The 18,233-nt window shown below is 36.5% G+C and overlaps 1 protein-coding gene across 6 annotated transcripts in view; it reads right to left on the minus strand.

Annotated features, from left to right (window-relative positions):
• Positions 1–18,233, minus strand: part of DNAJC13 (DnaJ heat shock protein family (Hsp40) member C13) — a 141,417-nt gene that overhangs the window by 13,398 nt on the left and 109,786 nt on the right. For 3 of the 6 annotated variants that reach the window (XM_081569827.1, XM_081569829.1, XM_081569830.1), the window contains 11 exons: positions 17,895–18,011; positions 16,563–16,740; positions 11,767–11,858; positions 10,109–10,208; positions 8,123–8,197; positions 7,781–7,893; positions 3,243–3,412; positions 3,033–3,075; positions 2,390–2,563; positions 974–1,153; positions 403–543 (listed from right to left, as the gene is read on the minus strand). In XM_081569827.1, the coding sequence (XP_081425953.1) occupies positions 403–543; positions 974–1,153; positions 2,390–2,563; positions 3,033–3,075; positions 3,243–3,412; positions 7,781–7,893; positions 8,123–8,197; positions 10,109–10,208; positions 11,767–11,858; positions 16,563–16,740; positions 17,895–18,011 (1,383 nt within the window). Of the gene's footprint in view, positions 1–398; positions 544–973; positions 1,154–2,389; positions 2,597–3,032; positions 3,076–3,238; positions 3,413–7,780; positions 7,894–8,122; positions 8,198–10,108; positions 10,209–11,766; positions 11,859–16,562; positions 16,741–17,894; positions 18,012–18,233 lie in introns of all 6 variants that reach the window. The other 3 variants (XR_014076714.1, XR_014076716.1, XR_014076715.1) reach the window with 2 other exon arrangements.

Consider the following 18,233-nt stretch of genomic DNA (forward strand, 5'->3'; position numbering starts at 1 on the left):
CTTTGAAAAGGACTATAAAAACCTTGGTGTGCTTTTCAAACATGACTTAAGAAACAAAGGAATGAATAAACAAGAATGAACCTTTCAAAAAGCATAAACCAAATTTTACAAAGCTCGTTAAGGATAAATGCTTAGTAAACAATCAAAATTTAAAATTCAAACATCACAAAAGTACTTTGACATTGGTAAGATTTTTGGTAGCTGGCCCACCTTTTCTGTGTGTATATATACATGTTTTGTCTGGTATGTGTGTGTGTGTATAAAATATAAAATTGTACATGCACCAGCTCACAAGTTACCTCTCTGCCAAGTCAGGGAAGCCAAAATCAGTGCTAAATAAGTGAAAATCTATTTGTTTGGTATGTTGCCTTCCCTAAAACAGGAATCTAGAAAGTTACTTGCCTGTGCTACTAATTCACTCTGCTCCTTCTGAAACATTCTATTAATTGCTTCACAGGCTAGACCAATGGTATCCGGTCGTTTTTTCATTCCATTTATCAGTGGGCCAATGGTCTCCAAAGATGCCATGGTTCGAACACAGAGCTAAGTACCCGAAAAGAGAAGGTTACTTGTAGAAAGCAATAATTTATGTAACACAATAAATACCACAGTAATATATGAAAAACCTACATTCAGTTCAAGTTTTGTTTGGCCATGCTGTGAGGCATGTAGGATCTTAGTTTCCCAACCAGGGATCAAACCCATACATCCTGCAGTAGAAACGTGGAGCTTTGACCACTGGACTCCCAGCGAAGTCCCATCAGTTCAAGCTTAATAATGAACTGAATCAAATTCAGTCTCTTATTAATCATACCATTTAAACCACTTTAAGAACCATTACAAGATCATGGGTTCATATGGATGAAGGTACGTGGCAGAAAAGGGATTTATTCTGCAAAGTACATCAGTCAGGAAGAGGGAGCACAGATAAACTCTACAGCTATAAGCCACTAAATGGATTCATCATCAATACCTCGTTTTCAGACAGGGCATGAATAACTCGAATGGCACTCTTAGGAATGGCGTTGTTCCTATGATTCATCGCCTGGATAATTTTGGGAAGATGGCCCAATGGTGGAACCTGATCAGCCAGCTGAGGCTGTGCACCGAAGAGACACACTGTGGCCATTGTCAGAGTTTCCAGAGTCTCTCCCTGGAGGGCATAAAATGAACAAGCAAATTATAAAAAGCTGATAAAGTCTTAAATGTCCTTGGAAATTATTTGGTGTTCAAAACTAAGGGTGTTCAAAACAGATTCTAAGTGCTGACGCTTGAAAACTGATCCATAAATCCTAAAAGAACAAACATCTCCATCTTAATAAAAGCATGAATTTAAAGGACTCTAAGAATGTGATATCTGAATCTACACAGATTTTCTCTGGGCATTTCTATTTCACATCTCATTTCTACTGCAGACAGATATTTCTATTTAGAGATTATCTCTTAAAAAATATTACTAGATATTTTTAGGTAATGTTACAGAAGTGTCAGTATTGGAGAACATCAATAATTCAGGAAAACGCAACAACTAGTGGAATCAGTTCTGTAAAAATTAGAGTAAAGAGAAATCGTGACTATTAGAAAGAGATATATATAAATATCTGACATACTGTTTATGTTTTTTAAAAAGTCTTGAAAAGCTAATGATACCAACTAATGATTTCTAAGTACTTGACATTATACTAAGTGCTTCACATTTATCAGAACTCATGAAAACTTCAGCCTTAGGGGCAGATGCTGTGACCTTTCTATGAGGTAACTGAGGCAGAGTCGGGAGGTATTACTCCAGGCCACAGAGCTTGTCAGTGATGGTCCTGGTGTCCAGGACCATCTAACCACACAGGTTCTTAGCCACGTTGAAAGCCAGCTTTTTAAACTAATTCAACAACAATCACATACCTGAATTATTTTTAATATATAGATTCAAATAACAAAACTTTCTATTTCAGGGTTTATGACTAGCCAAACCAAGACCAAGTCTACTTTCTTACTCACTCTTGCTTTCCTGCTAGCCTTTGAGCACAGGTACAAGGTTCATTTATTTATCAATAGTTAAGACTCTCCTGTCAATTTCTTTAGTTGAGTGAAGAATATGCCCTAGCAGGACACACTTCCATTCAGATTTCTACATTAAACCTTTAGGTTTCTCCTTAAAAACCATACAATCACTGGAAACGGGATGGCAGAAACCTTTCAGAACCTCTGCAATTGTCCTTCAGACTAAGAAGTTTCACTTCTGATCAAGCATATACGAATTTAAGTGTGGGGGCCACACTGAAAGAGGTAGCCAATCCTTAAAGCATGGTCAATGAGAATGGTGTTTTCACAGAAACACTATCAACATATTTAGCAAAATATGTGAAATGTCTGGCTGATGACTAAAGCTTACATGAGGATTGTTCTTCTCCAGAAGCTCAGTTAACTTTTCTAGCAGTGCAGTAAGGAATTCTCTAGGCTTTCTTAGAACCCAAGCTGGTTGTGCAATAAAGATTCTCAAGAAAACTCCTCCAACAGCAAGTTCACCTTCTGCTTCTCCAAACACGACAGCAAAATCTTCAGGCAACTTTAAATAGAGAAAGAATAGTCAAGTCATTTACTAATCATTAGTTGTATTGGGTTGGGCAAAAAAGTCTGTTTGGGCTTTTAGGGAAAAACAGACTTTTTCGCCCAGCCCAATACATTAACAAGAAAGAAATAAAAAACCCTATTAAAGAAATCTTCATGCAATGAACTAGGCTTTAAATAGTCATTAATACAATTAAGTCAAAATTAGTTTTATTTTCACTTAATAAATTTCTATAAAAGTTCCTTTGATTAAGTTATTCTTTTCAGAAAAAGTCCTTTGATTAAGTTACTCCAAAAGTGAATATTCCTACTTTTTTTAAATGTTTAAAACCTTGCTTTCCAGGGGAAGATTAAAGTGTCTTAGTAACAAAGTAAAGGATGGCTTTATACTCACTCAGCAGGAACTTAAAACAATAAATTTACAGTAAAATGTAAAATTCCTTCCTCTGAATAAAAGTATACATTACCTTCCAGTTTACGTCAGGGTTGTCTTGCTGATTTTTAAAGTGCCTTGGGAAAAAAAAGGAGGAAAGGACATCAAACTTTAGTCACAAGATACACGTTCATTAACCTTTATAGAATAAGTCTTGGAGAGGTGACAGACAATGTAGAAAATGTCTGCCTGCCTGGTAACTCCACCTGAAAGGCCTAAGTTGTTAATGTGAGTCTTTACTTACTCGAGCATCATTTCTCTAACTGTTGTGGACACTTTATCTCTGGAACTATCATTCCAAATTAACTCAGGATTTTCATGAGTTCCTTCAAAAATATGGACAGCAGCTTCAGGGTTGTCTCTCATGGCATCCATAAAAACACTTGGGAGAAATTTCATCAATGTAATTCGAACCTGGACGAGGAAATTTGAGAAAGAAAAAAGACCTACTGAAAACATCTCAATATTTGGTCTGCTTTACATTTCTCTAAGAATGATGCTATAATGTGTGTTCAGGCTGATAAAGGCCATAACTATCATCCAAAAGTCCTGGAATAAGATAACAGATAAACCTTGGTTTATGGTGGCTCAGTAGTCAAGAATCCACCTGCCAATGCAGGAGATGTAGAAGACTCAGGTTCGATCTCTGGGTTGGGAAGATCCAATTCCCTGGGGAAGGGGATGGCAACCCACTCCAGTATTCTTGCCTGGAAAATCCCATGGACAGAGGAGCCTGGCGGGCTACAGTTTGTGGGACAGCAAAGAGTCAGACACAATTGAGTACGCACACACACGCAAAGGTAACAAGATTCACTATGACCTGCTACTACTTACCTATCTGGGTTAATTTCCTCTCCCCACCTCAAATCTAAGTAATGTTAAGAAATTCAGCAGCACTGGTGTGTGAAGTTCCCAGAGCACACCAACCTACCCGATCTTGCCCTGCACATGCTGTCCTCTCTTCCCAGAAAGCCCTCAGCTGGATCCATCCCTCCACCTCTCCCAAAAAGCCCCCCCACCCTCACAAATTCTTGTCATGCTTTGTGTTATACAAGTAATTTTAATACCATGTTTTACATTTTACTGTGCCTTTTCCCAAAAAGGATTTAAAAAGCAACTTAAAAAAATTACATCCAACACACACATACAAACTGAAAATTAGTGTGAGACATAAGGACAAAGGGAAAATGAAGGTTGGGAAGACAAGTTTTCCCTCAGGTCTTCACATAGTTTTATCTCCTTTGTGTCATTCAAGTCTATGTTAAATCTCATCTAATAGAAACCTTTCCTGGCCCAGTCTGTCTTGTCAGTGCCTATATTTTCATTCCCTGGCACAAGCTGATACTCAAAAACTTATTTGAACGAATGAGACTAACAGGAATTAGTACATAAAGAAAATATCAAAACCTCTGTATAATTGCAAGCAATATATAACAAATTTACCCCTGAATTTCCTGGCAGTCAATGAACTAAAGGAAACAATGTCAGTTACATGACAGAGAGCATCCACAAAATAGGATGTATGTCACTTCTCTTGGTCAACTGATCTAAGACATAAATACAAGAGTTAAAAATATAAAACACCTAGGAAAAAACATAGGCATAGACTTTTGTAACTCTGGATTAGACAATGGCTTTTTATATATTAAAAGCACAAGCTATAACAACAAAGACAGATTGGACTTCATCAAAATTAAAAAAAAAAAAAACAAGGAAGTGGAAAAACATCTACAAAATGGGAGAAAATATTTATAAATCATGTATCTGATAAGGGACTGGTATCCAAAATACATAAAGAACAATTACAACTCAACAGTAAAAAGACAACTCAATTAAAAAATGAGCAAAGGATGAGAATAGACATTTCTCTAAAAAAGATGTACAAATGGCCAATAAGCACATGGGAAGATATTCAACATCATTAGGCACCAGGGAAATGCAAAGCAAACCCTGATACAGCACACTTCACACCCACTAGGATGACCATACTCAATGAAGATATATATAGTGAGCGTTAAAGACGAGGTGGATATCACCATCAGTGGTGGTATGTAAAATGGTGCAGCCACTGTGGAAAACAGTCTGATAATTCCTTGAAAGGTTAAAAATAGTGTTACTATATTACCCAGAAATTCTACTCTCAGAGAAATAAAATACATATTCACACAAAAACTTGTACACATGTGTTCACAGCAGCATCATACAGAATAGCCAAAAAGTAGAAATAATCCACATGTCCATTTTCAATCGATAAACAGAAAAACAAAATGTGGTATAAGTATAGGGAAGTGACTGCTAAATTAGGAAATGGGTTTTTTCCCTGGGTTGATGAAAATGTTCTAAAACTGACTACTGTTGCCCAAAACACTGAATTGTATACTTCATGTGTGTGAATTGTATGGCATGTCAATTATATCTGAATAAAGTTGTAAAAATGGAAAAGGAGTTTACTGACCCCAGTTCTAGAATCTCTTGTTGCAAATCATTCAATTAAGGAGCTGACACTTGTGTTTTTTCCTATATAGAAAATTTAAGTACAAATATATTCACCTTGGTAAAATTTGGCCCTCATGTATTTCAAAGGTTAAAAAATTACTAAAGAGTTCAAAAATTAATTCCAGTACATATTTTAAACATCTAAAATGTTATTTAGACCTAATTAAATGTTATTTAGACCTAAATGTTATTTAGACCTAATTAAAATCTTAATTTAATTAAAATTAAATATTTAGACCTAATTAAAATTAAAAGCTTTTGCACAACAAAGGAAACTATAAGCAAGGTGCAAAGACAGCATTCAGAATGGGAGAAAATAATACCAAACGAAGCAACAAACAATTAATCTCAAAAATATACAAGCAACTCCTGCAGCTGAATTCCAGAAAAATAAACGACCCAATCAAAAAATGGGCCAAAGAACTAAACAGACATTTCTCCAAAGAAGACATACAGATGGCTAACAAACACATGAAAAGATGTTCAACATCACTCATTATTAGAGAAATGCAAATCAAAACCACAATGAGGTACCACTTTACACCAGTCAGAATGGCTGCTATCCAAAAGTCTACAAGCAATAAATGCTGGAGAGGGTGTGGAGAAAAGGGAACCCTCTTACACTGTTGGTGGGAATGCAAACTAGTACAGCCACTATGGAGAACAGTGTGGAGATTCCTTAAAAAACTAGGAATAGAACTGCCATATGACACAGCAATCCCACTGCTGGGCATACACATCGAGGAAACCACAATTGAAAGAGACACGTGTACCCCAATGTTCATTGCAGCACTGTTTACAATAGCCAGGACATGGAAGCAACCTAGATGTCCATCAGCAGACGGATGGATAAGGAAGCTGTGGTACATATACACAATGGAATATTACTCAGCCATTAAAAAGAATACATTTGAATCAGTTCTATTGAGATGGATGAAACTGGAGCCCATTATACAGAGTGAAGTAAGCCAGAAAGAAAAACAACAATACAGTATACAGTATACTAATGCATATATATGGAATTTGAAAGATGGTAACGATAACCCTACATACGAGACAGAATAAGAGACACAGATGCATAGAACAGTCTTATGGACTCTGAGGGAGAAGGTGAGGGTGGGACGTTCTGGGAGAATAACATTGAAACATGTATATTATCATATGTGAAACAGAACACCATTCCAGGTTCGATGCATGAGACAAACGCTCAGGGCTGGGGCAATGGGATGACCCAGAGGGATGGGATGGGGAGGGAGGTGGGAGGGGGGGTTCAGGATGGGGAACACATGTAAACCCATGGCGGATTCATGTCAATGTATGGCAAAAACCACTACAATATTGTAAAGTAATTACCCCAACTAAAATAAATAAATTTATTTAAAAAAAAGTTATTTAAAATGTAACAGTAGACATTCTAGTTATGTGCTACCCAACTCTAACTTTAAGAAAACTCAGAATTAAAATCAGTATTCATGATTTTATGGGCCCTTGCTACAGGCACCCAAATGTAATGTTCCTTATCCATTAACCCTACTGATGACAGATTATTAGCCATATTGCCAAAGTAAAACTATTCCAGGTCTTGTGATATATTCTCAATATCTAAATCAAGAGATCAGGTAAGGAAAAAACAACTGAATCTAGCTTGTTTTATTGATGTAAAGTCAAACTCTGGAAGGGGGCACTCAGAAGCCTTTATTTCATATTTGGGCTGGCATAGACAGTGCTTCAGTGAGCATTACTTCCTGTGAAACTGATTCAATAACAGAAGAAGGAAACTTTGATTACAACTGTGTCTGGATGCATTTCTACTTAGAAGTATTCTTCTAATAGGTTTCTGCTCTATAAACGGAACCACAATTCCATAGATCATTTTGTCTTCTCCAGATTCTTAATGAGAGATCTCCCTGCAGAGAGGAGAAGCAAAGGCACTGTAATACTCACCTTCACAAGCCAATCCTCGAAGTGTGAAATCTAACCTAACCTAACCTATCTTCTGTCACAATTTAAAATGTACTTTTAAAATATGCTTTGGCTCCTTCAAGGGAGATGAACAGTTTCATCACCATAATTCAAACACTATCTTAAGACTTCTCAATTCTAGCGCAGGCTTCCCTGATTATAATTTTTCTCTAACTATTAATATATAGGAATAATTCAGGTATGTCGATCTTTCAACTTTCATATCAAGTCACTTCTTTACTATTTCAGACTTTGGTAAACCTCATGAAATTAGTTACCAAAGTAATAGAGCTTTTAATTTCTAAGAACCCATTTTGTGCTCACCTTTGGACCTATTAGTTTATCTGCTGTCATTTTAGCAAAAAGTTCTCCTGTCTGGGCTCGAACCTGTGGATGTGTTGAATTGCAGAACATGTCTAGTAAATAAATCAAAGCTCCTGTGAAGGAAAGAAAACATTAGCATTTATATGCTAAATAAAAATATATGACTTTTCTAGTCAGTAGAATTTACTTTCAACCTCATTTCAACTCAATGCAGTTTGTTTTTTTTAAAAAACTATAAGCCTTCCAAAGCATTCTTCTAGTTTATCAGACTATATAAAGTAGCTCAAAATAACCTTTACCATTACGGAGCATGACTAGATGAGAAAGCACTCTATACGCTACCTCTTGCCATTGCTTCTTTGATAATTTTTGTACTTGATGTCAAAGCATAAAGAGTCTCCAGAACAAGCTGACGACCTGCAGAACAAAAGACATTACAAGAATCAAATCATCACATTACCTTACATTTACTAGGCATCGGTGCCAGGCACTGAACGAGGTGCTTTACAAAGAGCATCATACTTTCAGCTTCACAACAACCAGCCAGACAGGTATTGTGGTCTTGCTATGAGTGAGGAATCTGAGATCCAGTTTGAGTAGCCCATGAATTTAGAATTAGTGAGTGGTAAACTCACTATACCACTGAGGTATATAGAGGTTTACAGAGGTCTGACTCCAAAATCTACACATGTAACCAGTATGCCATACTGTCTTCCTACCTCATTGCTCATTGTGCAAACAAAATCTCACCTCCTGACACCCTGAGGATACTCTATTCAGGGACCTGTTATTTATATACGGTGCTAGTTATCTTAGAGAAGTAGCAGTTGCAAGACACTGTTGCAGTCTAAAACACAATAACATCCTTCTGCACAGAGTCTGTGTGCTTCTCACCCCTTCCTTGTCATTGAAGTAGACTGGGAAACTGGTCTTTACTCTTCCAAAGTCAAGGGTCAACAACAGACAGGTGACCAGAGGAGTGAAGAGCTGGTAAAGAGGGTGAAGGCTGCCAGGTATTAGACCAAGACAAAAACAAAGGATGGTAGCCAGACTGAGCTAAGTTAACAGGCAGGAGAATAAACACTCAAAATGAGACTTTTGTTAAAATGAGACTTCTTTTAAGAGAGGAAACAATATTTCACTGAAAACCAGCCACGGTTCTGACCATAAGTTCAAAGGAAAACAAGACTTTGGAAGGGATAAAAGAAGTCAATTATTTTATGTTTTTAATGTTCCTGAGCAAACAGTGAAAGATAATTTAGTCTAAAATATAAATGAGAACAGAGTAGGCTGAGATATCTAAATATCAGCTATTTTACCAGTAAGATTAAAACCATGACTGCACTATATAAACTCAGTATGAATATAAAATAACTTTTAAACCATGACTTCTGTTAACATTCAATCAGTTAAATTTTGCCTTGTTTGCAGCTGTTAAAAACTAATAAAAAATAAAAACCAACTAGGGCTGTAGGAATGACAAAAAAATAATCTGCTAATAACTTTTAAACACTGTCATTTTAAAGATAACAAAAATATTCAATATAATTGAACTCCACTCAATTCACTGAACATAATACATAACATGTGCAAGGCACTGGGGCAGAAGATGAGTGAGACTGGTTGCTGCTCTCAAGGAGGTGGACAGGTGTGAAGTCAAGATTAATGTGACTTCTGAAGGGCTGGCAAAGCTGACTGAGCAATGCATGTTGATGGGTAAGTGACAAAGTTGGAGTTATATCACAAGTGTCTTTGAAAAGCAATCTCAAGGTTGATCCTAACACAACTATACACTTACGTGAGACACAACCACAGTTTGTAAGGAGTCTATATTATTGCAGGCTGTACTCAAGAAATTAGGTTGCTATATTCTTAAAAACTGATCTCATCTGGTGCTAACAGTCACTATTAGCATCAAATCAGTGAAGGACAAATAATGCAGGACTGAACTTTAAGTAAAACATAAGATGATTTTTATATTAAGCATTTTTTTCTATCACACAAGTTCAATTGTGTGTGTGTTTTTTTAAATAAAACATGGAGTATCAGTTAATTCTCAATCACTCATATGTAGCTTATACTCAGCAAATTGAAAATCCTAGATTATTTTCATTTGCTTTTGGATCTCTATCATCTCTTCCAACTTCAGATATGGAAATACAAAATAATTAACTTATGTAAAAATAAAATAGGAAGACAAATCTAATATAAAGAATACCACTTAAAATATTTCAAAACACTATGTTGGAGGTTTTGCATCATCTATGTAACTGCTCCCCTCTATGGTGACTGTGCTGTGGTTCTGAAAATTCCAGTGACTATACATACTTGATGGCAAAGAATGCAGAAGAGCCAATAAATTGGACAAAACCATTGATTCAGCAATATTGTTGACACAATCTTGGTTAGATGTCACTATATTCACAACCTGAAAATCAATCAATAGGATATTAAGAGTTCTGGAAATAATTTCAAACCTAAACAAATTAAGGCAAATTAATCAGACTTAAATAAACTTAAGGTTTATTACCAAAATGAGAAAAATGTTTGGAGGACAAAATATTTAACTTTTAGGCAAGAGTTTAATTCTTAAAAATTGGCTTTATTACTTTGCTCTTTTGAGAATAAAAAATGTTAATGCTAATGTGTGTGTATGTATATATATATATCAGTTGTCTATTAACTTAAAGGTAACAATTAAATATAACAATCTAAACAAATATTTTAGCACCAATTCACAATCCTTAGGCTTATAAGAAGCCTTCAATCCTATACTAGTTCACGCTCCAGAATTATGGTGTACACTATAGTGTTTTCCAGTTGGAGATTTGGGGTAGGAAGTGATTAGCAAGATAATCATCTTCACTACTTGGACTTTTTCTTTTAGAGGGAGAAAGTAAATGTCTCTGGTGCCCAGTACAATACATTTGGTCTGTCTTTCTATTATAAAGAAATAGGCATGTTTTTCTTCAAAAGAAGATGATCGCTCAAGTCTAACTTATACATCTAAAGATTAATGCCACAACTTGAGCCATGTGGTCAGCATCTCAAAGAAAAATATCATAGACACAATAATGCTTATTTAAAAAATTACAAGGTACTTGAAGGAATTAAGTGGAGAAGCATGCTCTTCAATGAAAAGACCATGCTTGTTAAGCTGTTGACCAATTTAAGCTTTATTATTTTATTAAACATTTTTTAAACCAAAATGCAATCTAAGAATACTTAATCATTCATAAAGCTCATTGTTACTGCAAGGTTGAATTTGGTGTTCTTTATAATAAATCATGTGTGTTACAATAAGCAGGATCACATGAGAAAAGACCCTGGCTGTTCACTCTGGGTCGCCTAGACAAGGAGTGCCCTGGGACCAAGGTCTTCTTGCTTCTTCCAGAGGAAAAGGCCCCACACAAACAGCTTCCTACAGGACCAATGATTTCATTCTCCTGAAGGAGGGGCCTCCGACCACTCTTGGACCTCTAAGACCCACAGGTTCTGGGTAGCTGGAAAGGATGCTTTTGTACCAGACCCATAAGAAGGGAGAGCAACTGAAGGAGATGGAACATAAACTCAGTGTGTAGCTAGCAGAAAGCCTTGGTCTCAACATGTCTCTCTGTGGAAACACAGAGAGATCTTGGAAAGTTCTGCTCCCTTTTCTTGTCATCTGTGGCTTCCAAGCTCGCCGAGTAAAGTCCATTCCTTAACTCATCCCATATGACACTATACAAATCCATCCCAAGTTCTAATGCATGACAGATGATGACCACAGAGGGAAGCACCTTGAACATTGTACAATATTTGCTCTTCAAAATGGGCATATTAATTCAAGTTTTAAAGACATTCACTTGCCTTAATAGGCAAAATTAAAAAAAAAAAAAAACTATACACAAACTTCCATTCAACTTTAGATGATGATTAACCAAGGATCAAACCATGTACAGTATGTTGTAGGAAAGACAGCATGCTTTAGAACAAAATTCTTTTACCTCTAAAGCCAACTGCTGCACTTGACCAGCTCCATGAACTCGAAGAAGAGAAAATATTAACTTAAAGTGACCAATGCATTCACTTTCAGAGCCTACAAAGAAAAATGAAATGCTTATCTTTTATTTCCTAGTGATGTTCTATCAATCTTCAGGAAACAGATATATTTTGTTTACCGTCAAGTCTGTGGTAAACTTTTCTCAACAATTGTGACACGAAGTGAGTGCAGTATCACTAAGGAGTAGTAAATCTTTAAGAAGTTAAACAATATTAAAGTTTCTCAGGTGTGTTTTGTCTTCATTTCCATCCCAAGCCCTAACTAACCGACAGGCTAAAAATAAGAAATTTATCAAATACATATCTAAATACAATTCAAAAATTAAAAGTGTATGGTGGTACTTTCACTCTTTACCTCTAGACCTCAGAGCTAACCCTGTCAGCCTAATTACATTTGGAGACAGTGTGACATCATTTGGCTTTTAAATAAGACAGAGTTAGAACTCTGTCACTTGAGAACTACATTACAAACAAGTTCCAAAACAATTCCCAGGTTTGCGGCAATTTCCTTGTACCTAATACGCCAAAATCAAAAAATGAAGTTTTCCTCAGATTTTATAATACTGCCTTTAAAAATATCTCCATGTATACCACGGGAATGATATTTTCTGTAAAAATTTAATTATTGTTGGTTATTTTATTTGAATAATTTGTTGGCAATACAAATTATAATAGTACTGTAATATATACTGTAAAAGGCAAAGAAGTACAAGAAAGATAATATTAAGTGTTAACAAAAAGTTTTGAGGTCTTCAGGTAAGAAACTGAATATTGAATGTATTTTTATATTCTATATTTGTATTTTATATTCTACATAATATTCCATTTTATATCAATATATTCTATCAGTTCAGTTCAGTTGCTCAGTCGTGTCCACCTCTCTGCGACCTCATGGACTACAGCACACCGGGCTTCCCGGAGCTTCCTCAACTCCCGGAGCTTGCTCAAACTCCCGTCCATTGAGCCAGTGACGCCATCCAACCATCTCATCCTCTGTCGTCCCCTTTTCCTCCTAACTTCAATCTTTCCCAGCATCAGGGTCTTTTCTAATGAGTCAGTTCTTCGTATCATGCGGCCAAAATAGTGGAGCTTCAGTTTCAGCGTCAGTGCTTCCAATGAATATACAATATTGTTTTCCTTTAGGATTGACTAGATTGATCTCCTTTCAGTTCAAGGGACTGTCAAGAATTTCTCCAACACCACAGTTCAAAAACATCAATTCTTCGGTGATCAGCTTTCTTTCGGTCTAACTCTTATATTCATACATGACTACTGGAAAAACCATAGCTTTGACTAGATGGACCTTAGTTGGCAAAGTAATGTCTCTGCTTTTTAATATGCTGTCTAGGTTGGTCATAGCTTTTCTTCCAAGGAGCAAGCACCTTTTAATTTCAAGGCTGCAGACACCATCTGCAGTGATTTTGGAAACCAAGAAAATAGTCTGTAACTGTTTCCATTGTTTCCCCCCCATTTGCCATGAAGTGATGGAACTGCAAGCCATGATCTTTGTTTTTTGAATGTTAAGCCAGTTTTTTTCACTCTCCTCTTCAAGCCTGCTCTTTCATCAAGAGACTCTTTAGTTCAATTTTGCTTTCTGCCATAATGGTGATGTCATCTGCATATCTGAGGTTATTGACATTTCTCCTGGCAATCTTGATTCCAGCTTGTGCTTCTTCCAGCCTAGCATTTCTCATGATGTACTCTGCATATAAGTTAAATAAATAGGGTGACAATATACAGCCTTGACGTACTCCTTTTCCAATCTGGAACCAGTCTATTGTTTCATGTCCAGTTCTAACTGTTGCTTCTTTACTTGAATACAGGTTCCTCAGGAGGCAGGTAAGTTGGAATGGTATTCCCATCTCTTTAAGAATTTTCCAGTTTGTTGCGATCCAAAGTCAAAGGCTTTGGTGTAGTCAATAAAGCAGAAGTAGATGTTGTTTTGGAACTCTTTTGCTTTTTCTATGATCCAACAGATGTTGGCAATTTTATTTCTGGTTCCTCTGCCTTTTCTAAATCCAGTTTGAACATCTGGAAATTCTCGGTTCACGTACTGTCAAGCTTTGCTTGGAGAATTTTGAGCATTACTTTACTAGCGTGTAAGATGAGTGCAATTGTGTGGTAGTTTAAACATTCTTTGGCATTGTCTTTCTTTGAAACTGGAATGAAAACTGACGTTTTCCAGTTCTGTGACCATTGCTGTTTTCCAAATTTGCTGACATATTGAGTGCATGTAGCACTTTAACAACATCATCATTTATGATTTGAAATAGCTGGAATTCCATCACCTCCACTAGCTTTGTAGTGATGCTTCCTAACACCCACTTGACTGTACACTCCAGGATGTCTGGCTCTAGGTGAGTGATCACACCATCACGGTTATCTGGGTCATTAAGATCTTTTTTGTATAGTTTTTCTGTGTATTCTTGCCACCTCTTCTTAATATCTTCTGCTTCTGTTAGGACCATACTGCTTCTGTCCTTACTGTGCCCATCTTTGCATGAAACGTTCCCTTGGTATCTCTAATTTTCTTGAAGAGATCTCTAGTCTTTCCCATTCTACTGTTTTCCTCTATATCTTTGCACTAATCACTGAGGAAGGCTTTCTTATCTCTCCTTGCTATTCTTTGGAACTCTGCATTCAAATGGATATATCTTTCCTTTTCTCCTTTGCCTTTAGCGTGTCTTCTTTTCTCAGTTATTTGTAAGGCCTCCTCAGACAACCCTTTTGCCTTCTTGCTTTTCTTTTTCTTGGGGATGGTTTTGATCACCGCCTCCTGTACAATGTCACAAACCTCCATCCATAGTTTCAAGCACTCTATCAGATCAAATCCCATGAATGTATTTGTCACCTCCACTGTATGTAATTGTAAGGGATTCAATAAGGTCATACCTGAATGGCCTAGTGGTTTTCCCTACTTTCTTCAATTTAAGTCTAAATTTGGCAATAGAGTTCAACATCTGAGCCACAGTCAGCTCCTGGTCTTGTTTTTGCTGACTGTATAGAGCTTCTCCATCCTTGGCTGCAAAGAATACAATCAACCTGATTTCGGTGTTGACCATCTGGTGACGTCCATGTGTAGTCTTCTCTTGTGTTGTTGGAAGAGTGTGTTTGCTATGAACAGTGTGTTCTCTTCGCAAAACTCTGTTAGTCTTTGCCCTGCTTCATTTTCTCCTTCAAGGCCAAACAAACTTGTCTGTTACTCCAGGTAACTCTTGACTTCCTACTTTTGCATTCCATTCCCCTAAGATGAAAGGACATCTTTTTTGCGTGTTGGTTCTAGAAGGTCTTGGAGGTCTTCAGAGAACCGTTCGAGTTCAGCTTCTTCAGCATTAGTGATTGGGGCACAGACTTGAATTACTATGATATTGAATGGTTTGCCTTGGAAACGAACAGAGATCTGTTGTTTTTGACCTTGCACCCCAGTACTGCATTTTGTACTCTCTTGTTGACATGAAGGTTACTCCATTTCCCTAAGGGATTCTTGCCCACAGTAGTAGATAAAATCATCATCTAAATTACATTCACTCATTTCGCTCCATTTTAGTTCACTGATTCTTAAAATGTTGATGCTCACTCTTGCCATTCCCTGTTTGACCACTTCCAATTTACTTTGATTCACGGACCTAACATTCCACGTTTCTATGCAATATTGTTATTTACAGCATTTGACTTTACTTTCATCACCAGAAATATCCAAAACTGGGTGTTGTTTTCACTTTGGCTCATCCTCTTCATTCTTTCTGGAGCTATTTCTCTGCTCTTCTCCAGTAGCGTATTGGGCACCTACTACCCTGGGGAGTTCATCTTTAAGTGACATATCTTTTTACATTTTCATAGTGTTCATGGGGTTCTCCAGCCAGGAATAATAAAGTGGTTTGCCATTCCCTTCTCCAGTGGACCATGTTCTGTCAGAACTCTCCACCATGTCCCATCCAGCTTGGGTGGCCCTACATGGCGTGGCTCATAGTTTCATTGAATTAGACAAGGCTGTGATCTATGTGATCAGTTTTGTTCGTTTTCTGTGATTATGGTTTTCTTTCTGTCTCCCCTCTGATAGATAAGAGGCTTGTGAAAGCTTTCTAATGGGAGGGACTGGCTGTGGGGCAAACTGGGTCTTGCTCTGATGGGTGGGGCCATGCTCAGTAAATACTTAATCCAATTTTCTGTTGATGGGTGGGTCTGTGTTCCCTCACAGTATATATATCCTGTATTTGTTATCAAAGTTAGAATTGGAATAAGCTTTCAGATTTTCACTCCAGCATATTCCTTGAAGTCAGGCAAGCGTGATAATGTTCCTATAAATATCTTTCTTAAAGATGTTTTAAGAATGACAGTTCTCATTTTATTATTTCAATTTTCAAGCACCAAAACCTTCAGGCATTTTTTTTTTAAGTATGGCATTGTAGGGACCAGTGGTGGAAAAATTAGATCACCTCATCAATAACTCTAACTTAAGAATTTACACCCTGTATGTCAATTTATGTCATCAATGTGATGTTTTGCACCATCAAGTTATTATGCTTTTTCAACTTATTGAAACTCATTTGCTCTTAGAGATATGAATTCTTCTAAGCATGATGACTGACCTCTCTTTCCAGCCTATTATTTAGAGGTAAAATATTATGGGGTCAATAACCAAGTACAATTTTCCCTGAGTTTTCCTGGTAAAATTGAGAACTGGAATTTTTAGGGCTCTTCTATTTTAAGGATCTTATTTGTCAAGGGTACAATCACATACCTGGATTATATTTTATAACATTTCTCAGAGCCTCCAAAGCCATTTCAACTCTTGGCAAGCGGTCTCCATGTTGCTCTGACTCCACTTTTGCAGCATGAGTGATAGCCATGAAGGTGTGGAGGTACTGGGCCTGGGAGCCTATATAATCCAAGAGACTTGCAGCAAATGCTTTTGGAACCTAAATCAAGTAGAAAAATATTTAACAACATGTGTGTCCTTAGAAATAACCTATAACAAAGACTCCACAGTAAAAGCAACAACTAAACATTTCAAGTCACGAACGTGATTAAATTATACAGACACATGAAAATACCTATGTGTTAAATGAGGACTGAGGAGAAATGGGATAAAACTCAACAGCATCAGAAAGTGTTTATCCTTGTTGGTCCAAATCCACTAGAAATCTGATATACTCCCATCAGTAACATAGTATAATAACTCTGAAATAAGAGTATGCCTTTAATTTACCAAGATAATTGATAGTATGATATGTAACTTCTATAATTGGTTGTATTTTTACATTTAAAAATTATATATATTAGATTATAAATTCAAAAGGAAGTTTTCAAAGAGACTTCACAAATCACTAAGCTCATTTTGCTTAGCAGCTATTTTTATATATTATTCTGTGATAAATAACATAATCACAGTTTAGTAAATTCCTTTTTCCAAGCTGCTGCTGCTGCTAAGTCACTTTTTCCAAGAACAAACTCTAAAACAAAGCCTCACTTCTTTCTTCCTTACAAACCAATCAACCACCAAATCTTTGTCACCCCCTCCAAAAAAAAACTACAACAAAACTTTCCTATGTGATCCCCAAGAACTAAGGAAAGAAAAGATTATTTGCTCCTGGAAGTGATTAGGGGTCATCACAAGAAATGACCTGATGTGACCCAGTCATCTTCTAAAAATTCTCTTTGCTCTCCCCTTCTGTTTTATTAATTTCTTTTAAAAACTGGCCAGAGATAGACTACTGTCTGGTGGTCTGATATTTAACATGATAGAGTGAGTATGTAAAAGGCCTTACAGTTCCACAACAGACAGCAGAGCTGCAGGCATATATACACAATACAGTGGAGCAGCATTATGCATAAAATATAAGAAATAGCTGGGAAAGGAATAAATTCTTATTCATGAATCCATTAAATTCCCCAACATTCAAAACAAAAAGTCTCATAAGTTATCAATGGTCACCCTATCACATACCCAAGTTAGTATAAAATATTTTGGCAAAAAACAGATAGTATTTCAATGTGTACAGTGGGAATAAACCAGTAGCTTTTAATAACAAATGATCAAAAGTTACAGACAAATCAAAAGTAGAGAGCTTACCTCAAGTGGGAAAGTAGGGACTTCATTATAGACCCTAACAAAAATCTCCCCGACAATAAGTTCTTTGGCATGATCACTGTAGACAAATTCTGATCCATAAGTTTTGTCACAGTCACCCTTTAAAAAAAAACAAACCAAATTGTTAGATATAAATCAGAATCATTAGTGTGTAGTTTATAAATCTATCCATATTGTTTAATAACTTATCAGATAAATAACTTCAAAGATCTGTTCATTTTTCCATAGGAGAAAAATGTGGTGGGATACACATATCAGCACTTAATGCAATTTTAACATCTGTAATTAGTAATATGGACTCTGGAAAAGGCATGCATGCGT

This window comes from Giraffa tippelskirchi, chromosome 2 (assembly GCF_054371585.1).
Source record: "Giraffa tippelskirchi isolate mGirTip1 chromosome 2, T2T-mGirTip1v1.2.pri, whole genome shotgun sequence".
Taxonomy (NCBI): Eukaryota; Metazoa; Chordata; class Mammalia; order Artiodactyla; family Giraffidae; genus Giraffa; species Giraffa tippelskirchi.